We start from the raw sequence: 20,790 nt of genomic DNA, 5'->3' as shown, positions 1-20,790 counted from the left end.
CCGACTTTTATTGTTATTCGCGCTGGCAGGACTGGCATTGTCTGGGCATTTCAGATTAATTGGAAAATTTATAGTACGCCACAGCTCCGCCGCTGTTACATTGTTCAGCGCAAGTCACTGACCGCAAACTGACTGTTATATAGACATCTCTTCTATGTGTGATCAGATCTGTCTGAGCTCCTTGCTGATCACTACGTCACCTAAATGTCCTGAACGCCTTTGTGGTCATCTTAACCACTTGCGCCCCCCTTCATGACCGGGTCATTTTTTGCGATACAACACTGCGTTACTTTGACAATTGCGCGGTTGTGCGACACTGTACCCATATCAAATTCATGTCCTCAAAACCCCTCCCCCACCCACCAACAGAGCTTTTGTAGCTATGACTAAGCACTGTTGAGAGTGTGAAACGCGTCGGCTTTTTTATCCTATACAATACTGTGGTTTGTACTTTTGTTATTTTGCACAATAAAGGCATTTATTTTTTTGAGTGCGGCTGTCCAGACCTTCCCTCTTCTAACAGCACTGCGTTACTTTGACTTCGCACCCAAATAAAATTTGTGTCCTTTTTTTCCCCACAAACAGAGCTTTTTTTTTTTTTTTTGGTAGTATTTGATCACCTCTGCTGATTTTGCCCTAAAAAATAAATAAAAAAAAACAGTGAAAAAAAAATAAAAAAAGATTTTTACTTTCTGCTATAAAAAAAACTGAAGAAGTCTTCCTCAGTTTAGGCCAATATGTATTCTGCTAGATAGTTTTGGTAAAAAAAAAAAAAATCCCAATAAGCGTATATTGATTGTTTTACGCAAAAGTTATAGGCCGGGATTCAGAAAGGACTTGCGACATCGTATCTCCAGATACGTCGTAAGTCAAAATGTGCGCCGTCGTATCTATACGCTTATTCAGGAAAGCAGATACACCTGAATTTTGGCAAGATACAACCGACGTAAGTCTCCTACGCCGTCGTATCTTGGGTGCATATTTACGCTGGCCGCTAGGGGCGCTTCCGTTGATTTACGTGTCGAATATGTAAATGAGCTAGATACGCCAATTCACGAACGTACTTGTGCCCGTCGCAGTAAGCTACGCCGTTTACGTAAGGCGTACGTCCGGCGTATGTTTACCCCTCATAAAGTAGGGGTAAGTCATGTTAGGGTATGGACGTCGGAACAGCCGTCGTATTTTACGTCGTTTACGTAAGTCGTACGTGAATGGGGCTGGGCGTAGGTTACGTTCACGTCGCATGAATGGACCCGGCGTATCTTAGGGTGTAAATTTGACGTGATTCTGAGCATGCGCGCGCAAGCGCCGTTTATTCGGCCATGCATTTACATGGGGTCACGCTTTATTATAATACAACACGCCCACTGCCTTGCTACTTTGAATTACGCGGGCTTACGCCGGCGTAAATATGGGAGCAAGTGCTTTGTGAATACTCGGCTTGCCTCTCAATGTTACGTTGGCGTAGCGCATATGAGATGCGCTACGCCTATCTAAAGATGCGCCGATCTCTCTGAATCCCGGCCATAGTGTCTACAAATGATGAGAATTTTATTTTTATTTTTATTTTTACTAGTAATGGCGGCGATCAGCGACTTATTGCAGAAAAATCGGACACCTAACTCACACTTTATGGGGACCAGTGACACCAATACTGTGGTCAGTGCTAAAAATACGCACTGTCACCGTACTATTGACACTGGCAGGGAACGGGTGATCAAGGGATTAGTTTTGTGCCTAGCCAGTGTTTTCTTGCTGTGGGGGAGGTGCTTGTACTAGGGGAAGGTTTACATCCGTATCCCTGCTTTACAGGAACACAGGATCCATGCCTTCTGTACTCACAGCGGTGATCTGCCTTGTTTACATAGGGAGACCGCCATTCTCCCTCTGTACCGAAAGGGTGCTGGCGGACATTGGGTGCTGGCTATCCGCCAATCGGCTTCTGCTATGTATAATCGGAGTGGGCTGCCAGCAGGGAGCATGTGCGCCCCCTAGACCTGGAAATGTCAGATCACATACTAGGTGCGTTATCCGGCGCAGCCGTGCCACTTTGCCGCCATAGTTGGCACTCGGGCCTCATTTACACTGGTGGACTACAGTGGACATCCATGCGGGGGGCTGTGTTTACCTGCACAGGTGTTCCATGCATGCTCCCAATTTGACAGCTGTGCACATGCACGGCTCCAAGCCCCAGTGCTCATCAGTGCCCCACAGTGCAGCCTCATTAGTGCCCATCAGTGCAGCCTCCTCAGCGCCCATCAGTGAAGAAGAAAAATTACTTTTTTTGCAAGATTGTAAAACAGAAATAAAGAAAAAGATTTGTTTAGCGAAAAACAAAAAACCCAGTGGTGATTAGCCCCTTGGCGCCGGCCCTTTACAGCAGGCCCTCCAGCTGTTGCGAAACTACAAGTCCCATCATGCCTCTGCCTGTGGGATTCATGCTTATAAGTCAGCCTTTCAATGTCTCATGGGACTTGTAGTTTCGCAACAGCTGGGGGGCCGCCAGGTTGAGACCCCTGCTTTAAGGGGTTTGCTATGCCGGGAGGAGCTTATGGTCGTGTAAACACTGTGATTGGCTGTCACAGTGGTCACATAATCGGGTAAAAACTCCTCATCGCAAGCAACGATCGGGAGTTTTCCGTTAAACCGTCGGTCACTGTGTCGGGGGCGCACGCTCTTGGCACAGCACTGTTGGCACTAAGGCACGGCCGCCAACAGGCCGCATATTTTATGTGAGCTCGACGCCAAGGGGTTAAATGCCACCAAAAGAAAGCTGTGTCTCAAACAAATGATAAAAATGTCATATGAGTCCAATGTCGCATGACCGCGCCGTTGTCAAGTGTGACGGCGCTGAAAGCTGACCTGGGCAGGAAGGGGTTGAAGGTGCCCGGTATTATAGTGGTTAATGATATTTATTACTTATTTGTACTCCGTATTCCAAAGGCTGATTGTTTTTTTTTTTATTGTTTTTTTTATTATTATTATTATTTTTTTTTTTTACATGACCAGCAGCAGAGGACTAGACACTCCTGCTTATGCTTCCCTGCAGGCAGGCTGGGAGAGAGCCGGGTCATGTGACCGCTGGATATAGATTAGGAAAAAAGTACTTAGTTTTTTTTTTTTTACAAAAATAATTGCAATGCCATCATCCCCATACAGAAATAGAAGGGGACAGCAGTGTGTTGTTTAGTATCACTTTAAAGAAGCTTCTGAAACATTGTGACACTCTATTAAACATATAAGTAAAACAAATGAATAAAAGAAAATATACTGTAATACACTGTACAGTGTACACACCCAACAGAGTTGCTGTTGTAGCAGCACTGGCCGTACGATGCAGACGCTTCTCTCTGTTTTATCAGCTGTTGCGTCTTTTGAACAACCTTGACTTCTTGTTTGTAGCAGAATGTTGGAGGAAATAGATTTTTGTATCCCCGGTCTCTGTATTCTCAATGTCTAACAAGATTTTGTAGGAGAGTAGAAGGGATCGCAGCTTCCCAAACACCATTCCCTTCCGCAGATCGCCATTCCTTCCGCAGATCACCATTCCTTCCACAGATCACCATTCCTTCCGCAGATCACCATTCCTTCCGCAGATCGCCATTCCTTCCAGAGATCGCCATTCCTTCCAGAGATCGCCATTCCTTCCACAGATCACCATTCCTTCCACAGATCACCATTCCCTTCCACAGATCGCCATTCCTTACACAGATCACCATTCCTTCCACAGATCGCCATTCCCTTCCACAGATCGCCATTCCTTCCACAGATCGCCATTCCCTTCCACAGATCACCATTCCCTTCCACAGATCACCATTCCCTTCCACAGATCACCATTCCCTTCCGCAGAACACCATTCCCTTCCACAGATCACCATTCCTTCCGCAGATCACCATTCCCTTCCACAGATCACCATTCCCTTCCGCAGAACACCATTCCCTTCCACTAATCGCCATTCCCTTCCACAGATCACCATTCCTTCCACAGATCACCATTCCTTCCACAGATCACCATTCCTTCCACTAATCGCCATTCCCTTCCACAGATCGCCATTCCCTTCCACAGATCGCCATTCCTTCCACAGATCGCCATTCCCTTCCACAGATCACCATTCCTTCCGCAGATCACCATTCCTTCCACAGATCACCATTCCTTCCACAGATCACCATTCCCTTCCGCAGAACACCATTCCCTTCCACAGATCACCATTCCTTCCGCAGATCACCATTCCCTTCCACAGATCACCATTCCCTTCCGCAGAACACCATTCCCTTCCACTAATCGCCATTCCCTTCCACTAATCGCCATTCCCTTCCACAGATCACCATTCCTTCCACAGATCACCATTCCTTCCACTAATCGCCATTCCCTTCCACAGATCACCAATCCTTCCACAGATCGCTATTCCTTCCACTAATCGCCATTCCCTTCCACAGATCACCAATCCTTCCACAGATCACCAATCCTTCCACAGATCACCATTCCTTCCACTAATCGCCATTCCCTTCCACAGATCACCAATCCTTCCGCAGATCACCATTCCTTCCAGAGATCGCCATTCCTTCCAGAGATCACCATTCCTTCCAGAGATCGCCATTCCTTCCACAGATCACCATTCCTTCCACAGATCACCATTCCCTTCCACAGATCGCCATTCCTTCCACAGATCACCATTCCTTCCACAGATCACCATTCCTTCCACAGATCGCCATTCCCTTCCACAGATCGCCATTCCTTCCACAGATCGCCATTCCCTTCCACAGATCACCATTCCTTCCACAGATCACCATTCCTTCCGCAGATCACCATTCCCTTCCACAGATCACCATTCCCTTCCGCAGAACACCATTCCCTTCCACAGATCACCATTCCTTCCGCAGATCACCATTCCCTTCCACAGATCACCATTCCCTTCCGCAGAACACCATTCCCTTCCACTAATCGCCATTCCCTTCCACAGATCACCATTCCTTCCGCAGATCACCATTCCTTCCACAGATCACCATTCCTTCCACTAATCGCCATTCCCTTCCACAGATCGCCATTCCCTTCCACAGATCGCCATTCCTTCCACAGATCGCCATTCCCTTCCACAGATCACCATTCCTTCCACAGATCACCATTCCTTCCACAGATCACCATTCCCTTCCGCAGAACACCATTCCCTTCCACAGATCACCATTCCTTCCGCAGATCACCATTCCCTTCCACAGATCACCATTCCCTTCCGCAGAACACCATTCCCTTCCACAGATCACCATTCCCTTCCGCAGATCACCATTCCCTTCCACAGATCACCATTCCCTTCCGCAGAACACCATTCCCTTCCACTAATCGCCATTCCCTTCCACAGATCACCATTCCTTCCACAGATCACCATTCCTTCCACAGATCACCATTCCTTCCACTAATCGCCATTCCCTTCCACAGATCACCAATCCTTCCACAGATCACCATTCCTTCCACTAATCGCCATTCCCTTCCACAGATCGCTATTCCCTTCCACAGATCGCTATTCCCTTCCACAGATCGCCATTCCCTTCCACAGATCGCCATTCCTTCCACAGATCACCATTCCTTCCACAGATCGACCAGTTGTGACCAGTCTGGAGCCGCCTTTTATTCTCTGGGAGAATTAAACAAATACTGGTTATTATGGGCAATAACTTAATAGATTTTTAGCCATTTATTGCTTCTAACAAGCTAAAGACCTTTGCCCTAGACCAGTGGTCTCCAAACTGCGGCCCTGGGGCCGGATGCTGCACTTTGCTCGCCTTTATCTTGCACTTGAGGCATTATTCTTGCCACTGACACCAACAATGGGGCACTATTCCTCCAACTGATACCTACGATGGGACACTATTCCTCCCACTGATGAGGACACTATTCCTCTGACTGACACCAAGAATAGGGCACTATTCCTCTCACTGACACCAACGATGTGTTTATTGCACATAGCAAATGATGAATGATGTGATTTGTGGCATTGTCAGTCATTTTCCATTTCTCACTATTCCTTCCACTGACACCAACGATGGGACACTATTCCTCCAACTGATACCAATGATGGGACACTATTCTTCCCACTGACACCAATGATGGGGCACTATTCCTCCCACTGACACCAACGATGTGTTTATTGCACATACCGTGTTTCCCCGAAAATAAGCCCGGGTCTTATATTAATTTTGTCACCCAAAAACACACTAGGGCTTATTTTCGGGGTAGGTCTTATCATGCCGTGTGCTGTCTTCTCTTCCCCCATGCCTGTCATAAATCCCATGTGGAACCGTGTAAAGTGATTGTAAAATCCTAGAATCCACTACATATTGCAAAATGTGTATGTCTCTGCAATCCATTAGTGCCACATACCTTATAGTGCTTGGCACATCTGTAACCCACCAAAGCTCTCTTCCCCTTCTTCGAGCACTGCAGAGGCAGGGGGGCCTGACATCCCCCGCTGACAGCTTGCAGAAGAGCAGAGTGACATCAGCTGAGCGCCGCTCGCCGCTTCCATGGCCAGCCGGGGCCCTCATCCCAGCTCTGAGCACTGCAGAGGAAGGGGGGCCCCAACATCTCCTGCTGACAGCTTGCAAATACCGTAAGCAGAGCGGAGTGACATCAGAAGTGCGCCGCTCGGCGCTTCTATGCTCCGTCGGAAGCCTCTTCCAAGCTCCGAGAATTGCAGAGAAAGGGGGGCCCAACATCCCCCGCTGACAGCTTGCAAATAAGCAGAGCAGAGTAACATCAGTTGTGCGCCGCTCGGCGCTTCTGTGCTCCGTCGGAAGCCTCTTCCAAGCTCCGAGAACTGCAGAGGGAGGGGAGCTTGAGATCCCCCACTGACATCTGAGAGGAGAGGAAAGCAGCGTGAGATCAGCTGAGAGCAGCGGAAGGTCAGCGATATGCCGATGGTATTTGGCACAACTAGATCGCATAAACACCCACACACACACTCTCTACACTTAATAACACTGTAATAGAGTGGACAGCACTGTAAACTAGGTCTTATTTTCGGGGTAGGGCTTATATTGCAGCCCTTCCCGAAAATCACACTAGGTCTTATTTTCGGGGTAGGTCTTATTTTCGGGGAAACACGGTAGCAAATGATGATTCATGTGATTTGTGGCATTGTCAGTCATTTTCCATTTCTCACTATTTCGTCCACTGACACCACCGATGGGACGCTATTCTTCCCACCAATGATAGAGCACTATATCTATCACTAATACCTGTGCAAGATAAAGGAAAACCTGCAAACATGGCCTGTTGGGGGTACTCGAGGACAGGGTTGAGGTGCACTGCCCTAGAGGACACATAAAGGGGCATTTAGAGGCAGAAAAAAATGCCCCGTGTGCATGAGGCCTAAAAAAAATGTTTTTGCTATAAGCCTGGAGATGAGATTTAGTTTTAGATTTTGAATTAGTCAAAGGCAAATCTTTTGTCAGGAAAGTTTGAATGGCCGATATTGATATCACCATCATCATAAACATTGCTGATACACTTTACTCTACAGCCTTGTCCAGCATGTCCTATCTCTCACTCCCCCATGAGAAGCTACATTCTCAGCAACTCTGCCTGCAAATATTATGGAAGATACCGTGTAGCATTGTAGGCTCTGTGTGCGTCCGATCCACGGGAACAAGTAATGCAGAGAAGGGGCGTTCATATTGTAGCACTGTATATGTTCTAGCGGGAATAAATTATATATATCCACTTTACCACCGGGCTAATTTTGGCACTTCTCTCGTGTAAAAATCACAATTTTTTTGCTAGAAAATTAATCAGAACCTCCAAACCTTTTTCTTGAAAAAACACATTGCAGTGTCCGTCCCCCCAGAGCCCCCGTTTTTACTTACCTGAGCTCCGAATTTCCGTGGACGCGATCCCGCCGTCGCTCTCTCCACGGGTACTCAGCTCTTTAGTGGATAGATTGATGGCAGCGCAGCCATTGGCTCCCGCTGCTGTCAATCATGGATGCCGAATGCTGGACACAGAAGTGCACCTTTAAGGTAACCCCCTTGGCAGAGCGCTTCCCAGAGGGGGTTATCTGATGCGGGGATCACAGAAGAGGAGGATCGGAGCCACTCTGTGCAGAATGAACTGCACAGTGGAGGTTAGTATGACATGTTTGTTATTTTTATTTATTTTTTTAAATCAAACCTATAGTATCACTTTAAGGTAAAAAAAAAAACTTCCGAGTGCAGCCGCCCCCCAGCCCCCCTTTATAATTACCTGCGCCGGATCTCAATCCAGTGCTGTGCTCCCGCTGCTGTCTCTGAGCAAATTAATTGTACAGAGAAGGTAACTATGACATGTTTGTTATTTAAAAAAGAAAAAGAGGGTTAACAATCACTTTAACCACTTGCTTACTGGGCACATATACCCCCCTCCTGCCCAGGTGAAATTTCAGCTTCCGGCACTGCGTCGCTTTAACTAACAATTTGCGCGGTCGTGCGACGTGGCTCCCAAACAAAATTGACGTCCTTTTTTCCCCACAAATAGAGCTTCCTTTTGGTGGTATTTGATCGCCTGTGCGTTTTTTATTTTTTGCGCTATAAACAAAAAAGAGCGACAATTTTGAAAAAAATACAATATTTTTTACTTGTTGCTATAATAAATATCCCAATTTAAAAAAAAAAAACACATTTTTTTTTCTCAGTCTAGGCCGATTCGTATTCTTCTACATATTTTGGGTAAAAAAAAAACGCAATAAGGGACTGGTTTGCGCAAAAGTTATAGCGCCTACAAAATAGGGGACAGAATTATTATTTTTTATTATTTTTTTTTTTTTACTAGAAATGGCGGCGATCTGCGATTTTTATTGGGACTGCGACGTTATGGCGGACACATCGAACACATTTTTGGCGCCATTCACATTTATACTGCGATCAGTGCTATAAATATGCACTAATTACTGTATAAATGTGACTGGCATTGAAGGGGTTAACACTAGGGAGTGAGGAAGGAGTTAAATGTATTCCCTGCATTGTGTTCTAACTGTAGGTGGAGGGGGGTGACTGGGGGGGTGACCGATCTATGTCCCTATGTACAAGGGACACAGATCGGTCTCCTCTCCAGAGACAGCACCGCTGTCTCTGTGTAAAACGGCAATGAGAGATGATCTCATATGTTTACATTTGAGATCATCTCTCATTGGCCGCACAGATCGCATCGCAAACGGCCACTCTGATTGGCCGTTCACGGCGATCTGTAATTGGCTGTGTCCAAGGGACACGGCCAACACAGAGCTTTCCAGAGCGCGCGCGGGGAACGCCCAAAGGGGCGGACGTCAATTGACGTCCTGTTGGATTTTGGGATCCGCGCTGTAGCCGTCATTTGACTATAGCGCGGGTCCCAGGAGGTTAAAGCAGGAAAATAATGTTGTCAATGGAGAGCAGAGGGTTTGGAACCTCTGTTGGGCTTTTATTGCTGTGTCCCTGTTCAGTAGAGGATCTCTTATTTCCTGTCCTGATGATGGGAAAGGAAGAGAATGGAAATCTCCTTAGTGGGAACATATTCAGCAATAAAGAGCCGACAGAGTTTCTGACCCTTCCCAAGTTAAAAGTTCCCTAGCGCACATTTTATTTCCCCTTTGTGGTTTAGTCTGATTAATAATCTCCCTGTATTTGATATTTAACAGAAAATCCCGGGACTTCGCAGCTCATGGAACTCCCCTGGGTTCACGGACCGTCTACAGCGATTATACAGCACGGTGACTGCTGCAGAAATGGAGCCAAAATCGGAGGCGGAAGGTAAAATCGCATACAGGCCAATCTTTTAGGTCCCTTCACATTGTTGCATTAAAATGTTACTAAACTGGCAACAGTAAAATCAGTCTGTATATGCAGTAAAGCATGCTTGTTATACTCACTGTGGAACTTAAGGGGTTAATCCTCTGCATTGTGTAAAAAGGCTGTTTTATTTTGTATGGACAGATCCTTCCCTCCCTGCACTGTCTATCTGGGGAAGGCCGGCTAACACAGGCAGGGTAGCTGACCTGCACATGCTCAGTTGTGTCTTTTATGCTGGAGAGAATATTTACTTGTTATCTGAGCTAGCCAGGTCATATGATAATGACATCACACATGGGGGCGTGTATACAGGCTGTAGTGGAAATCTTCTCCTACCTGAACTCTCTGCCCTGGAGAAACTGTGCAGATTATTATGTGACCGTGGTATACAAATCATCCTAAAAGGTATATAGTGGCAGTATTTTAATGTAAAGAGAAGATTTATAAGCTGGGGGAGGGGGGGGTGGATGAACTATTTTCATATTACTGGGTTTAGTAACACTTAAAGTGCATCCCGAGCATCTCTGAGGATCTCCGGCGCCACCCCCCGAGCCCCCACCTCGGGCCACATACAGTACTACATACACTAGCAGTGACACTGGAACTAATTATCTGAGTCTCCATTGATTCCTATGGGGAAACTCGCTTTGATATACGAGTGGTTTGCATTACAAGCATGCTTCTGGAACGAATTATGCTCGTAATCCAAGGTACTACTGTATATAAACAAAAAAGTCAGTGCTACCACCCATACATCGCATTAAAAGCAGAGCTCCCGGGTGCTCAATCCACAGTCGCTGGCTGCGTAGAATAATGAGGAAAAGATGATCCGCACTCCGGTCGTTGCTCTTAAACAATTGACATATTTATTGACAAGCCACAGTAGACAAACGCAAATAGGAAGGGTTGACGCGTTTCCGCCTATAAGGCCTTAGTCATAACCACCATGTGGTTATGACTAAGGCCTTATAGGCTGAAACGCGTCAACCTTTCCTATTTGCGTTTGTCTACTGTGGCTTGTCAATTATTTAACCACTTAAGCCCCGGACCAAAATGCAGGTAAAGGACCAGGCCCCTTTTTGCGATTCGGCACTGCGTCGCTTTAACTGACAATTGCGCGGTCGTGCGACGTGGCTCCCAAACAAAATTGGCGTCCTTTTTTTCCCCACAAATAGAGCTTTCTTTTGGTGGTATTTGATCACCTCTGCGGTTTTTATTTTTTGCGCTATTAACAGCCTCAGTTTAGGCCGATACGTATTCTTCTACATATTTTTGGTAAAAAAAAACGCAATAAGCGTTTATCGGTTGGTTTGCGCAAAATGTATAGTGTTTACAAAATAGGGGATAGTTTTATTGCATTTTTATAACAAAAACATTTTTTTACTACTAATGGCGGCGATCAGCGATTTTTTTCCGTGACTGCGATATTATGGCGGACACTTCGGACAATTTTGACACATTTTTGGACCATTGTCATTTTCACAGCATAAAATGGATTTAAAATGCATTGTTTATTGTGGAAATGACAGTTGCAGTTTGGGAGTTAACCACTAGGGGGCGCTGAAGGAGTTATGTTTCACCTAGTGTGTGTTTACAACTGTAGGGGGGTGTGGCTGTAGGAGTGACATCATCGATTGTGTCTCCCTATAAAGGGGATCACACGATCGATGCAGCCACCACAGTGAAACACGGGGAAGCCGTGTTTACACACGGCTCTCCCCGTTCTTCAGCTCCGGGGACCGATCGCGGGACCCCAGCGGCGATCGGGTCCCGCGGTCCTGGAGCTTTGGACCGGGTCGCGGGAGCGCGCCACGTACATGTGCCCAGCCGTGGCATTCTGCTGACGTATATATGCAGGAGGCGGTCCTTAAGTGGTTAAGAGCAACGACCGGAGTGCGTATCATCTTTTCCTCACTACTGTATATTTCCTTTGTATATACCAATAAACACCACTTGGGTAATGCACAAGGTTGGTGCGCCCTCGTTTTGTTTTTTTTCTACAGTGATTCCATTGGATGTCCCCTGACCCTTGGAGGGCAGCAAGGTCTGTGCATCTACCGGGAGATTGTAGGCGATATCTATTGCTGTCACATCACTTTTGAGCGCAGAAGAATTTGTTTGTTAATTGATCACAAGATACCACATTGTCCATGGTCGAGGATATATAATTACACTCTCCTTTAATTAACGGAGGGAATACGGCAGTTTTCTATATAGAACACTGATGCAGAATCCTGCCAGGTGTGACCTTGAGGTAGGGGATGTGAGCTGTCAGCAGACAGTCAGTCTCTCTCTCTCTCTCTCTCTCTCTCTCTCTCTCTCTCTCTCTCTCTCTCTCTCTCTCTCTCTCTCTCTCTCTCTGCCAGTGCAGTGATTACACTACACTAGCAGGGTGGACAACCCTCCTCCTTCCTCCCACTCTGAGCCAATCAGGGGGCGGGGACAGGCAGAGAGATCGGAGCACCAGCTCTCCGTTTTCTGTGTAGCAGCAGAACTGATCGTTCCTAATTGATCGGAGCCCTTTTGTTAATTAGGAGCAGCCAATGCAATGTTTAATAGGTGCCAACTTGTGCTTGAACAGCTCTTTGTTAATTTCCCCCTGTCTGTCTATAAAGACTACAGTAAGCTTGAGATGCAGTTGGATTAGAGAGAAATTTATGATCAAAACTTTATTGTTCTTTTCTTGTATTTGTTGATGTCTATTTCTATGTTCTCGTGATTAGATGTGAACGAGTACCCAGGATCCCTGCCGGAACCAGCACAATGTGCAGAGGAGAGAGAGCACAATATGGCCGCCGAGGATATACCCGTTCCTAAAGAATCTGTGAAGGTTGAGAACCATCAGGTGTGTCCAACAGAACTGATCCCCGGGGGGCTTGTTTGTTTAGCACCAGCTACATTTACAGTGATTTAAAGGGGTGTTCCAGGCTTTTTTTTATGTTTATTAAAAGTCAGCAGCTACAAAAAGTGTAGCTGCTGGCTTTTAATAAACATACACTTATCTGTTCCACGGTCCAGCGACGTGCCGCTGGGAGCTTCGTTCGGGTCCCCCCCTTCACCGCTCGGCGCCTCCACTGCAACTGTGGGCACCCAGCCGTGACAGCTTTCGGCTTCACAGCAGGGCACCCACTGCGCATGCGCGAGCGGCTCTGCGCCATCCGATTGGACAGGCGATCACCTGGGACCTGTCATGTGTCACAGGCGATCGCCTACAGGGAGGGGCTGCCAAAAGGCGATTAGGTTATTCGCCTTTGCAGCCCCTCGGCGGAAGGAGGAAGTGGGACAGGAAGTCCCACTCCTCCTGAAGCCCCCACTCCCCCCCCCCCCCAAAAAAAAATTACATGCCAAATGTGGCATGTAAGGGGGTGAGGAGTGGATTAAGCGGAAGTTCCATTTTTGGGTGGAACTCCGCTTTAAGAAGTAATATATTCTTGTATCACTTGAAAGAAGATTATCCCTTTCATGCCTAAGCCTATTTCTGACATTTGGTGTTTACAAGTTAAACTGGCGATTGTTGCAATATTTTATGTTACACAGTATTTGTGCAGCGGTGTTTTAAATGCAACTTTTTGGGAACAAAATACACTTTCATGAATCTTAAAAACACTAAAAAGTGAAGTTAGCCCAATTTTTTTTATATAATATGAAAGATGATGTTACGCCGAGTAAATAAATACCAAAATTGCACGCACTCGTGGAATAGCGACAAACTACGGCACCTAAAAATATCCATAGGCGACACTTTCATTTATTTGTTTTTTACGATTACCAGGTTAGAGTTACACAGGAGGTCTAGTGCTAGAATTATTGCTCTCGCTCTGACGATGTCGGCGATACCTCACATGTGTGCTTTGAACACCATTTACATATACGGGTCCGACTTCAGTATGCGTTTTTTCTTTGCTGCACGAGCTGGCGGAGACAGGGATGTTTTTAAAAAAATATATATATATATTTTATTTATTTTTACATTGTGTTTTAAAAAAAAAAAAATGTGATCACTTTTATTGCTGTCACATTGCTGTAAACATCCCTTGTGACAGTAATAGGTGGTGACAGGTACTCTTTATGGAGGGACCAGCGGTCTAAAAGACCACCAATCCCTCCTTCGCACTTCAAAGTATTCAGATCGCTGAAAGCGGCGTATCTGAATACTATATATTTTTTCTGGCACCATTGGCAGCCGAGTAAACCCGGAAGTGACGTTGTGAAGTGATGTCTCTTCCGTGTTCACAGAGAGAAGCCTTTTCCGGCTTCGTGCCAGTCTGTCTCTAGGCGTCGGAAGTGGTGCATCAGGGATCGGGTCTCCCGGTGGGATGGGAGGCCCGGTAAGAGCGAACGGAAGGCGGCGGGAGGGGGGATGTCCCCTCCTGCTCCTCTGGCTTAACAACCGAACGGTTTTCAGCCAATGATTTCAGCTGAAACCTGCTGATTGGCTGTTTACAAATACACAGAACTCTGTGAACACAGAACAGCGATCTGGCTGTTTCTTCTCCATGAAAAGCTGGGATAAAAATAATGCAAGATTACTAAGTAAAAGCAGCACACGTTACACACTTTACGCTTGTTGGGTGCGGAGTTCCACCTAAAAATGGAACTTCCGCTGTCCGGATAGCCCCCCCCCCCCCTCCGGTGTCACATTTGGCACCATTCGGGGTGGGGGGTCAGATACGTGTCTGATACAGGTATTTGCTCCCACTTCCGGACATAGATCGCTGCAGTATCCGTGGCGATCTACGCCATTTCCGGCCCCTCCTCCGTCCCCACCGCTGTCTTCTGGGAGACACACATGTCCCAAAAGACAGCAGGGACCAGTGAGGATGCGCAAATCGGCTTACCTGAACAGGTACGTTTCCTTATATTAAAAGCAGCTGCAGTATTTGTAGCTGCTGACTTTTAATATTTTTTTTTCAGAGGAACTCTGCTTGAAAGGGGTTGTAAAGGTAAAAAAAAAAAAATCCCTAAATAGCTTCCTTTACCTTTTTTTTTTTTTCACAAGAAAGCTTCCTTTACCTTAGTGCAGTCCTCCTTCACTTACCTCATCCTTCCATTTTGCTTTTAATGTCCTTATTTCTTCTGAGAAATCCTCACTTCCTGTTCTTCTGTCTGTAACTCCACACAGTAATGCAATGCTTTCTCCCTGGTGTGGAGAAAGCCTCTTAAGGGGGGAGGGGGCGAGCAGGAGTGTCAGGACGCCCACTAACACACAGCTCCTTTCTCTATCTGCAAAGTAGAGTGTCCTGACTTGCCTGCTCGCCCCCTCCCCCCTCAAGAGGCTTTCTCCACACCAGGAAGAAAGCCTTGCATTACTGTGTGGAGTTACAGACAGAAGAACAGGAAGTGAGGATTTCTCAGAAGAAATAAGGACATTTAAAAGCAAAATAGAAGGATGAGGTAAAGGGGTTGTAAAGGTTTTACCTTTACAACCCCTTTACAACCCCTTTAACCCCTTCCCAGCCAGTGTCATGTGTACAGTTTTATCACTGATTACTGTATTGGTGCCACTAGCGACATCAGTGTCCCTTCCAACCAGTGTCTGTTAGTGCCAGATTGTCTGCCACCCACTATAGAGGAGGTTCCTGTTTTTGGCAGATACCCTTCTCCACTTCTGATGGACCACGGCGCCGCGAGGTACGTCAGAAGTTTGACCCCACGCCGCCGGGCCATTCAGAAAGCACAGCGTGGTCCCGGCTGTGAAGCCTTAATGCTTCACTGCCGGGCCCCCTCACTGGCAATGGCGGCGGCAGCACCCGACAGCCGATGGTAACATTGGCTGGGGTCCCGACATTGCGGGATTCCAGCACAGGTAAGTGTCCTAATATTAAAAGTCAAAAACTACAGTTTAGCTGCTGACTTTTAATTTTTAGAGGGGGGGGGGGGGCGAAACTCCGCTTTAAGCTGTAATACTTTTTCTGCGTTCTCTGCTGATCACCAGTAAGCCATACCTGGGACACTCTGACCTGGACGATGCTTTGATCTGCTGCCTGCCGCTGTCTGTATGACCGCCTTAACTCTCACTGTATTGGCTTGTCAGGTCACTGCGCTCAGGATAGAAAAAAAAAGGGGGAAAATAGGTAAACGTGATTGAGCTGGCCTAGCAGAGTGATCAGTGAATGAAAAAAGAAAAAGCCAAAGGTGCTAGGCGTGTAGATTACTTTTAAGTATAATTCACAAAAGAGACGTGTTTACATTACATTTATAGATCTCCTGGGTGCCCAGTGCGAGTGCCTGCATGTTTATATCATCATTTGTCCCAAAAAAGTGGCAACCACCTTTACCTATAACTGGCATTTGCAGCAAGAAGCACATGGAAGGGCAACGCATGTCAAAAAACAAATATTCCCAGCGCACTTACCAGCCAGCCTGCAACAAACTGAATCTAACATTAAAAACAAGTGGTCCCTTGTCACTGCACTGACATGTGATAAGCCATCAGATTTGGTTTAGTCTTGGCTTCACCTTTTCATGGAGCACATGTGTGGGGGAGATCAAAATTAAAGCATCAGTCTAAAACGAAACAATTCGCCACTATCTCTCACCGATGACAAGATTTCTCCAATAGATCCATTGAGCTGTAACAGCCATTCTGGGGGAGTCTCCCTCTTCTTGTTGGATTTTGCATATTCACTATATAGACCAACGTTTGTGAACACCTGGTTATTACGCCTACTGTGTGGCCTAAGGCCGGGTTCACACTGGTGCGACTAACGCTCTGACATTGGGAGTTTGTTTCGCATTACGTGTGAAAATCGATGTTTCCCTATGGGAGCCGTCTTAACTGGTCCGACTCAAATGGTGTGGATTTTAAGGGGAACCCCCTATGCCGAAAAAACGGAGTGGGGGTCCCCCCCCCAAAGTCCATATCAGACCCTTATCCGAGCACGTAGCCCGAAACGGGCAGGAAAAGGGGTGGGGACGAGCGAGTTTCCCCCGGCTAAGTGTCGTGTCAATATCGGAAGACGTCGGAGAAAACCGGGATAGGGCAGCATAGTGGTTTAGGTGGGATAGGGCAGCATATAGCGGTGTAGGTGGGATAGGGCAGCATATAGCGGTGTAGGTGGGATAGGGCAGCATATAGTGGTGAAGGTGGGATAGGGCAGCATATAGTGGTGTAGATGGGATAGGGCAGCATATAGTGGTGTAGGTGGGATAGGGCAGCATATAGTGGGTTAGGTGAGATAGGGCAGCATATTGTGGTGTAGGTGGGATAGGGCAGCATATAGTGGGTTAGGTGAGATAGGGCAGCATATTGTGGTGTAGGTGGGATAGGGCAGCATATAGTGGTGTAGGTGGGATAGGGAAGCATATAGTGGTTTAGGTGGGATAGGGCAGCATATCGTGGTGTAGGTGGGATAGGGCAGCATATGGTGGTTTAGGTGGGATAGGGCAGCATAGTGGTGTAGGTGGGATAGGGCAGCATATAGTGGTTTAGGTGGGATAGGGCAGCATATCGTAGTGTAGGTGGGATAGGGCAGCATATAGTGGTGTAGGTGGGATAGAGCAGCATATAGTGGTGTAGGTGGGATAGGGCAGCATATAGTGGTGTAGGTGGGATAGGGCAGCATATAGTGGTTTAGGTGGGATAGGGCAGCATATAGTGGTGTAGGTGGGATAGGGCAGCATATAGTGGTGTAGGTGGGATAGGGCAGCATATGGTGGTGAAGGTGGGATAGGGCAGCATATAGTGGTGTAGGTGGGATAGGGCAGCATATAGTGGTGTAGGTGGGATAGGGCAGCATATAGTGGTTTAGGTGTGATAGGGCAGCATATAGTGGTGTAGGTGGGATAGGGAAGCATATAGTGGTGTAGATGGGATAGGGCAGCATATAGTGGTGTAGGTGGGATAGGGCAGCATATAGTGGTTTAGGTGGGATAGGGCAGCATATAGTGGTTTAGGTGGGATAGGGCAGCATATAGTGGTTTAGGTGGGATAGGGCAGCATAGTGGTTTAGGTGGGATAGGGCAGCATAGTGGTGTAGGTGGGATATAGGGAAGCATATAGTGCAGGCATATGCAATTAGCGGACCTCCAGCTGTTGCAAAACTACAAGTCCCATAATGCCTCTGCCTCTGGGTGTCATGCTTGTGGCTGTCAGAGTCTTGTATGCCTCATGGTATTTGTAGTTCTGCAACAGCTGGAGGTCCGCTAATTGCATATCCCTGATATAGTGGTTTAGGTGGGATAGGGCAGCATAGTGGTTTAGGTGGGACAGCATAGTGGGTTAGATGGAATAGGGCAGCATATAGTGGTGTAGGTGGCATAGGGCAGCATATAGTGGTGTAGGTGAGATAGGGCAGCATATAGTGGTGTAGGTGAGATAGGGCAGCATACAGTGGTGTAGGCGGGATAGGGCAGCATATAGTGGTGTAGGTGAGATAGGGCAGCATACAGTGGTGTAGGCGGGATAGGGCAGCATACAGTGGTGTAGGTGGCATAGGGCAGCATATAGTGGTGTAGGTGGCATAGGGCAGCATATAGTGGTGTAGGTGGGATAGGGCAGCATATAGTGGTGTAGGTGAGATAGGGCAGCATATAGTGGTGTAGGTGAGATAGGGCAGCATATAGTGGTGTAGGTGAGATAGGGCAGCATATAGTGGTGTAGGTGAGATAGGGCAGCATATAGTGGTGTAGGTGAGATAGGGCAGCATATAGTGGTGTAGGTGGGATAGGGCAGCATATAGTGGTGTAGGTGAGATAGGGCAGCATATAGTGGTGTAGGTGAGATAGGGCAGCATATAGTGGTTTAGGTGGGATAGGGCAGCATATAGTGGTTTAGGTGGGATAGGGCAGCATATAGTGGTCTAGGTGGGATAGGGCAGCATATAGTGGTGTAGGTGGGATAGGGCAGCATATATTGGTGTAGGTGAGATAGGGCAGCATATAGTGGTGTAGGTGAGATAGGGCAGCATATAGTGGTGTAGGTGGGATAGGGCAGCATATAGTGGTTTAGGTGGGATAGGGCAGCATATAGTGGTTTAGGTGGGATAGGGCAGCATATAGTGGTGTAGGTGGGATAGGGCAGCATATAGTGGTGTAGGTGGGATAGGGCAGCATATAGTGGTGTAGGTGAGATAGGGCAGCATATAGTGGTGTAGGTGAGATAGGGCAGCATATAGTGGTGTAGGTGGGATAGGGCAGCATATAGTGGTGTAGGTGGGATAGGGCAGCATATAGTGGTGTCGGTGGGATAGGGCAGCATATAGTGGTGTAGGTGGGATAGGGCAGCATAGTTGCTTAGGTGGGATAGGGCAGCATATAGTTGTTTAGGTGGGATAGGGCAGCATATAGTGGTGTAGGTGGGATAGGGCAGCATATAGTGGTGTCGGTGGGATAGGGCAGCATAGTTGCTTAGGTGGGATAGGGCAGCATATAGTTGTTTAGGTGGGATAGGGCAGCATATCGTGGTGTAGGTGGGATAGGGCAGCATATAGTGGTGTAGGTGGGATAGGGCAGCATATAGTTGTTTAGGTGGGATAGGGCAGCATATAGTGGTGTCGGTGGGATAGGGCAGCATATAGTGGTGTAGGTGGGATAGGGCAGCATATAGTTGTTTAGGTGGGATAGGGCAGCATATCGTGGTGTAGGTGGGATAGGGCAGCATATAGTAGTGTAGGTGGGATAGGGCAGCATATAGTGGTTTAGGTGGGATAGGGCTAGTTTTAGGTACTACAGTTTTCTCCCACACTCCAAAGACATGCTGGTAGGTAAATTGTCTCCTTTTCAAAATAGGCCTATTATGTGAGATTGGAAACTTTAGATTGTAAGCTCCTTGAGGGCAGGAACTGTACAGCTCTTTAAGCCCTTGGTGCTTTTATAAATGCCTGTAATAAAATCTTTCCAATTGTACCCAGAATTGCCAAGACCAGATTTCAGGCTCAGATGACATTTCTAGCCTGCCATGCCAAGTATAAGATAATATATGTGTAAAGACAATAATGTACTATATAGAATGTCTTTTATCTAAAGATATGGAATTCCGTCATCTACACGTCATACATTGATCTATTCTGCTCCTTGCAGGTTCCTCTGGCTGATGTACTGTCTTTGACTCAACACTCCCAATCTACGGTATCCAAACCCAAGAAGAAGAAAGCCAAGGGGCTCTTCAAATGACAACGACCCTCCTACACGTCGCAAGAGGAGTCCACAAAAAGAAAGGCTCCTCAATGGACTGAATTTACAGCATTAATATTTTACAAGATGGCACCAATGGTACACTGCAGAGGGTAGGGTTCCATCTGCCAAGCTGTAGCCTCCTAGTGCTTAACATGCATATTTTTAATTGTGACCTGTTATTTGTAGACACTAAAGCAGCCTTTCTCATCCAGGGTTCCTTTAGAGCAGTGGTTCTCAACCTTTTAGTGCCGTGACCCCTTGATAAAATTGTTGTTGTGGGGACCCCTAACAGTAGTTTGGATGAGTGGCAAGGCTGGGGAGAGTTCTGATCGGCCAATTTAATTGCTCTTGATCAAGGTCATCTGCTGATCTAAGAACTGTAGTGGGGACTTTTAACCACTTCCCGACCTCCTCATGTACATTTACGTCGGCAGAATGGCACGGACAGGCACAATCACGTACCTGTACGTCCTCTGCTAGACGTGGGTGGGGGGTCCGATCGGGACCCCCCCCGGTACATGCGGAGGTTGGGTCCGCTCGGGGAGCGATCCGGGACGACGGCGCGGCTATTTGTTTATAGCCGCTCCGTCGCGATCGCTCCCCGGAGCTGAAGAACGGGGAGAGACGTATGTAAACACGGCTTCCCCGTGCTTCACTGTGGCGGCGCATCGATCGAGTGATCCCTTTTATTAGGGAGACTCGATCGATGATGTCAGTCCTACAGCCACACCCCCCTACACTAGTAAACACATGCACAGTGATCCCTAAATGTTACAGCGCCCCCTGTGTTTAACTCCCAAACTGCAACTGTCATTTTCACAATAAACAATGCAATTTAAATGCATTTTTTGCTGTGAAAATGACAATGGTCCCAAAAATGTGT

At 47.1% G+C, this 20,790-nt stretch overlaps 1 protein-coding gene across 2 annotated transcripts in view; it reads left to right on the top strand.

Annotated features, from left to right (window-relative positions):
• NHEJ1 (non-homologous end joining factor 1) overlaps window positions 1–20,201 on the top strand; it is a 175,297-nt gene extending 155,096 nt beyond the window's left edge. For both annotated transcript variants that reach the window (XM_040358173.1, XM_040358174.1), the window contains exons 6-8: window positions 9,641–9,752; window positions 12,515–12,636; window positions 19,812–20,201. In XM_040358173.1, coding sequence (XP_040214107.1) covers window positions 9,641–9,752; window positions 12,515–12,636; window positions 19,812–19,904 — 327 coding nt within the window. In that variant the 3' untranslated portion in view covers window positions 19,905–20,201. The remainder of the gene's footprint in view (window positions 1–9,640; window positions 9,753–12,514; window positions 12,637–19,811) is intronic.
• The last annotated feature ends 589 nt before the right edge of the window (window positions 20,202–20,790 follow it).

This window comes from Rana temporaria, chromosome 6, assembly GCF_905171775.1.
Source record: "Rana temporaria chromosome 6, aRanTem1.1, whole genome shotgun sequence".
NCBI lineage: Eukaryota > Metazoa > Chordata > Amphibia > Anura > Ranidae > Rana > Rana temporaria.
Note: the sequence above shows the minus strand (reverse complement) of the source record. Positions and strands in the feature narration are given on the sequence as shown.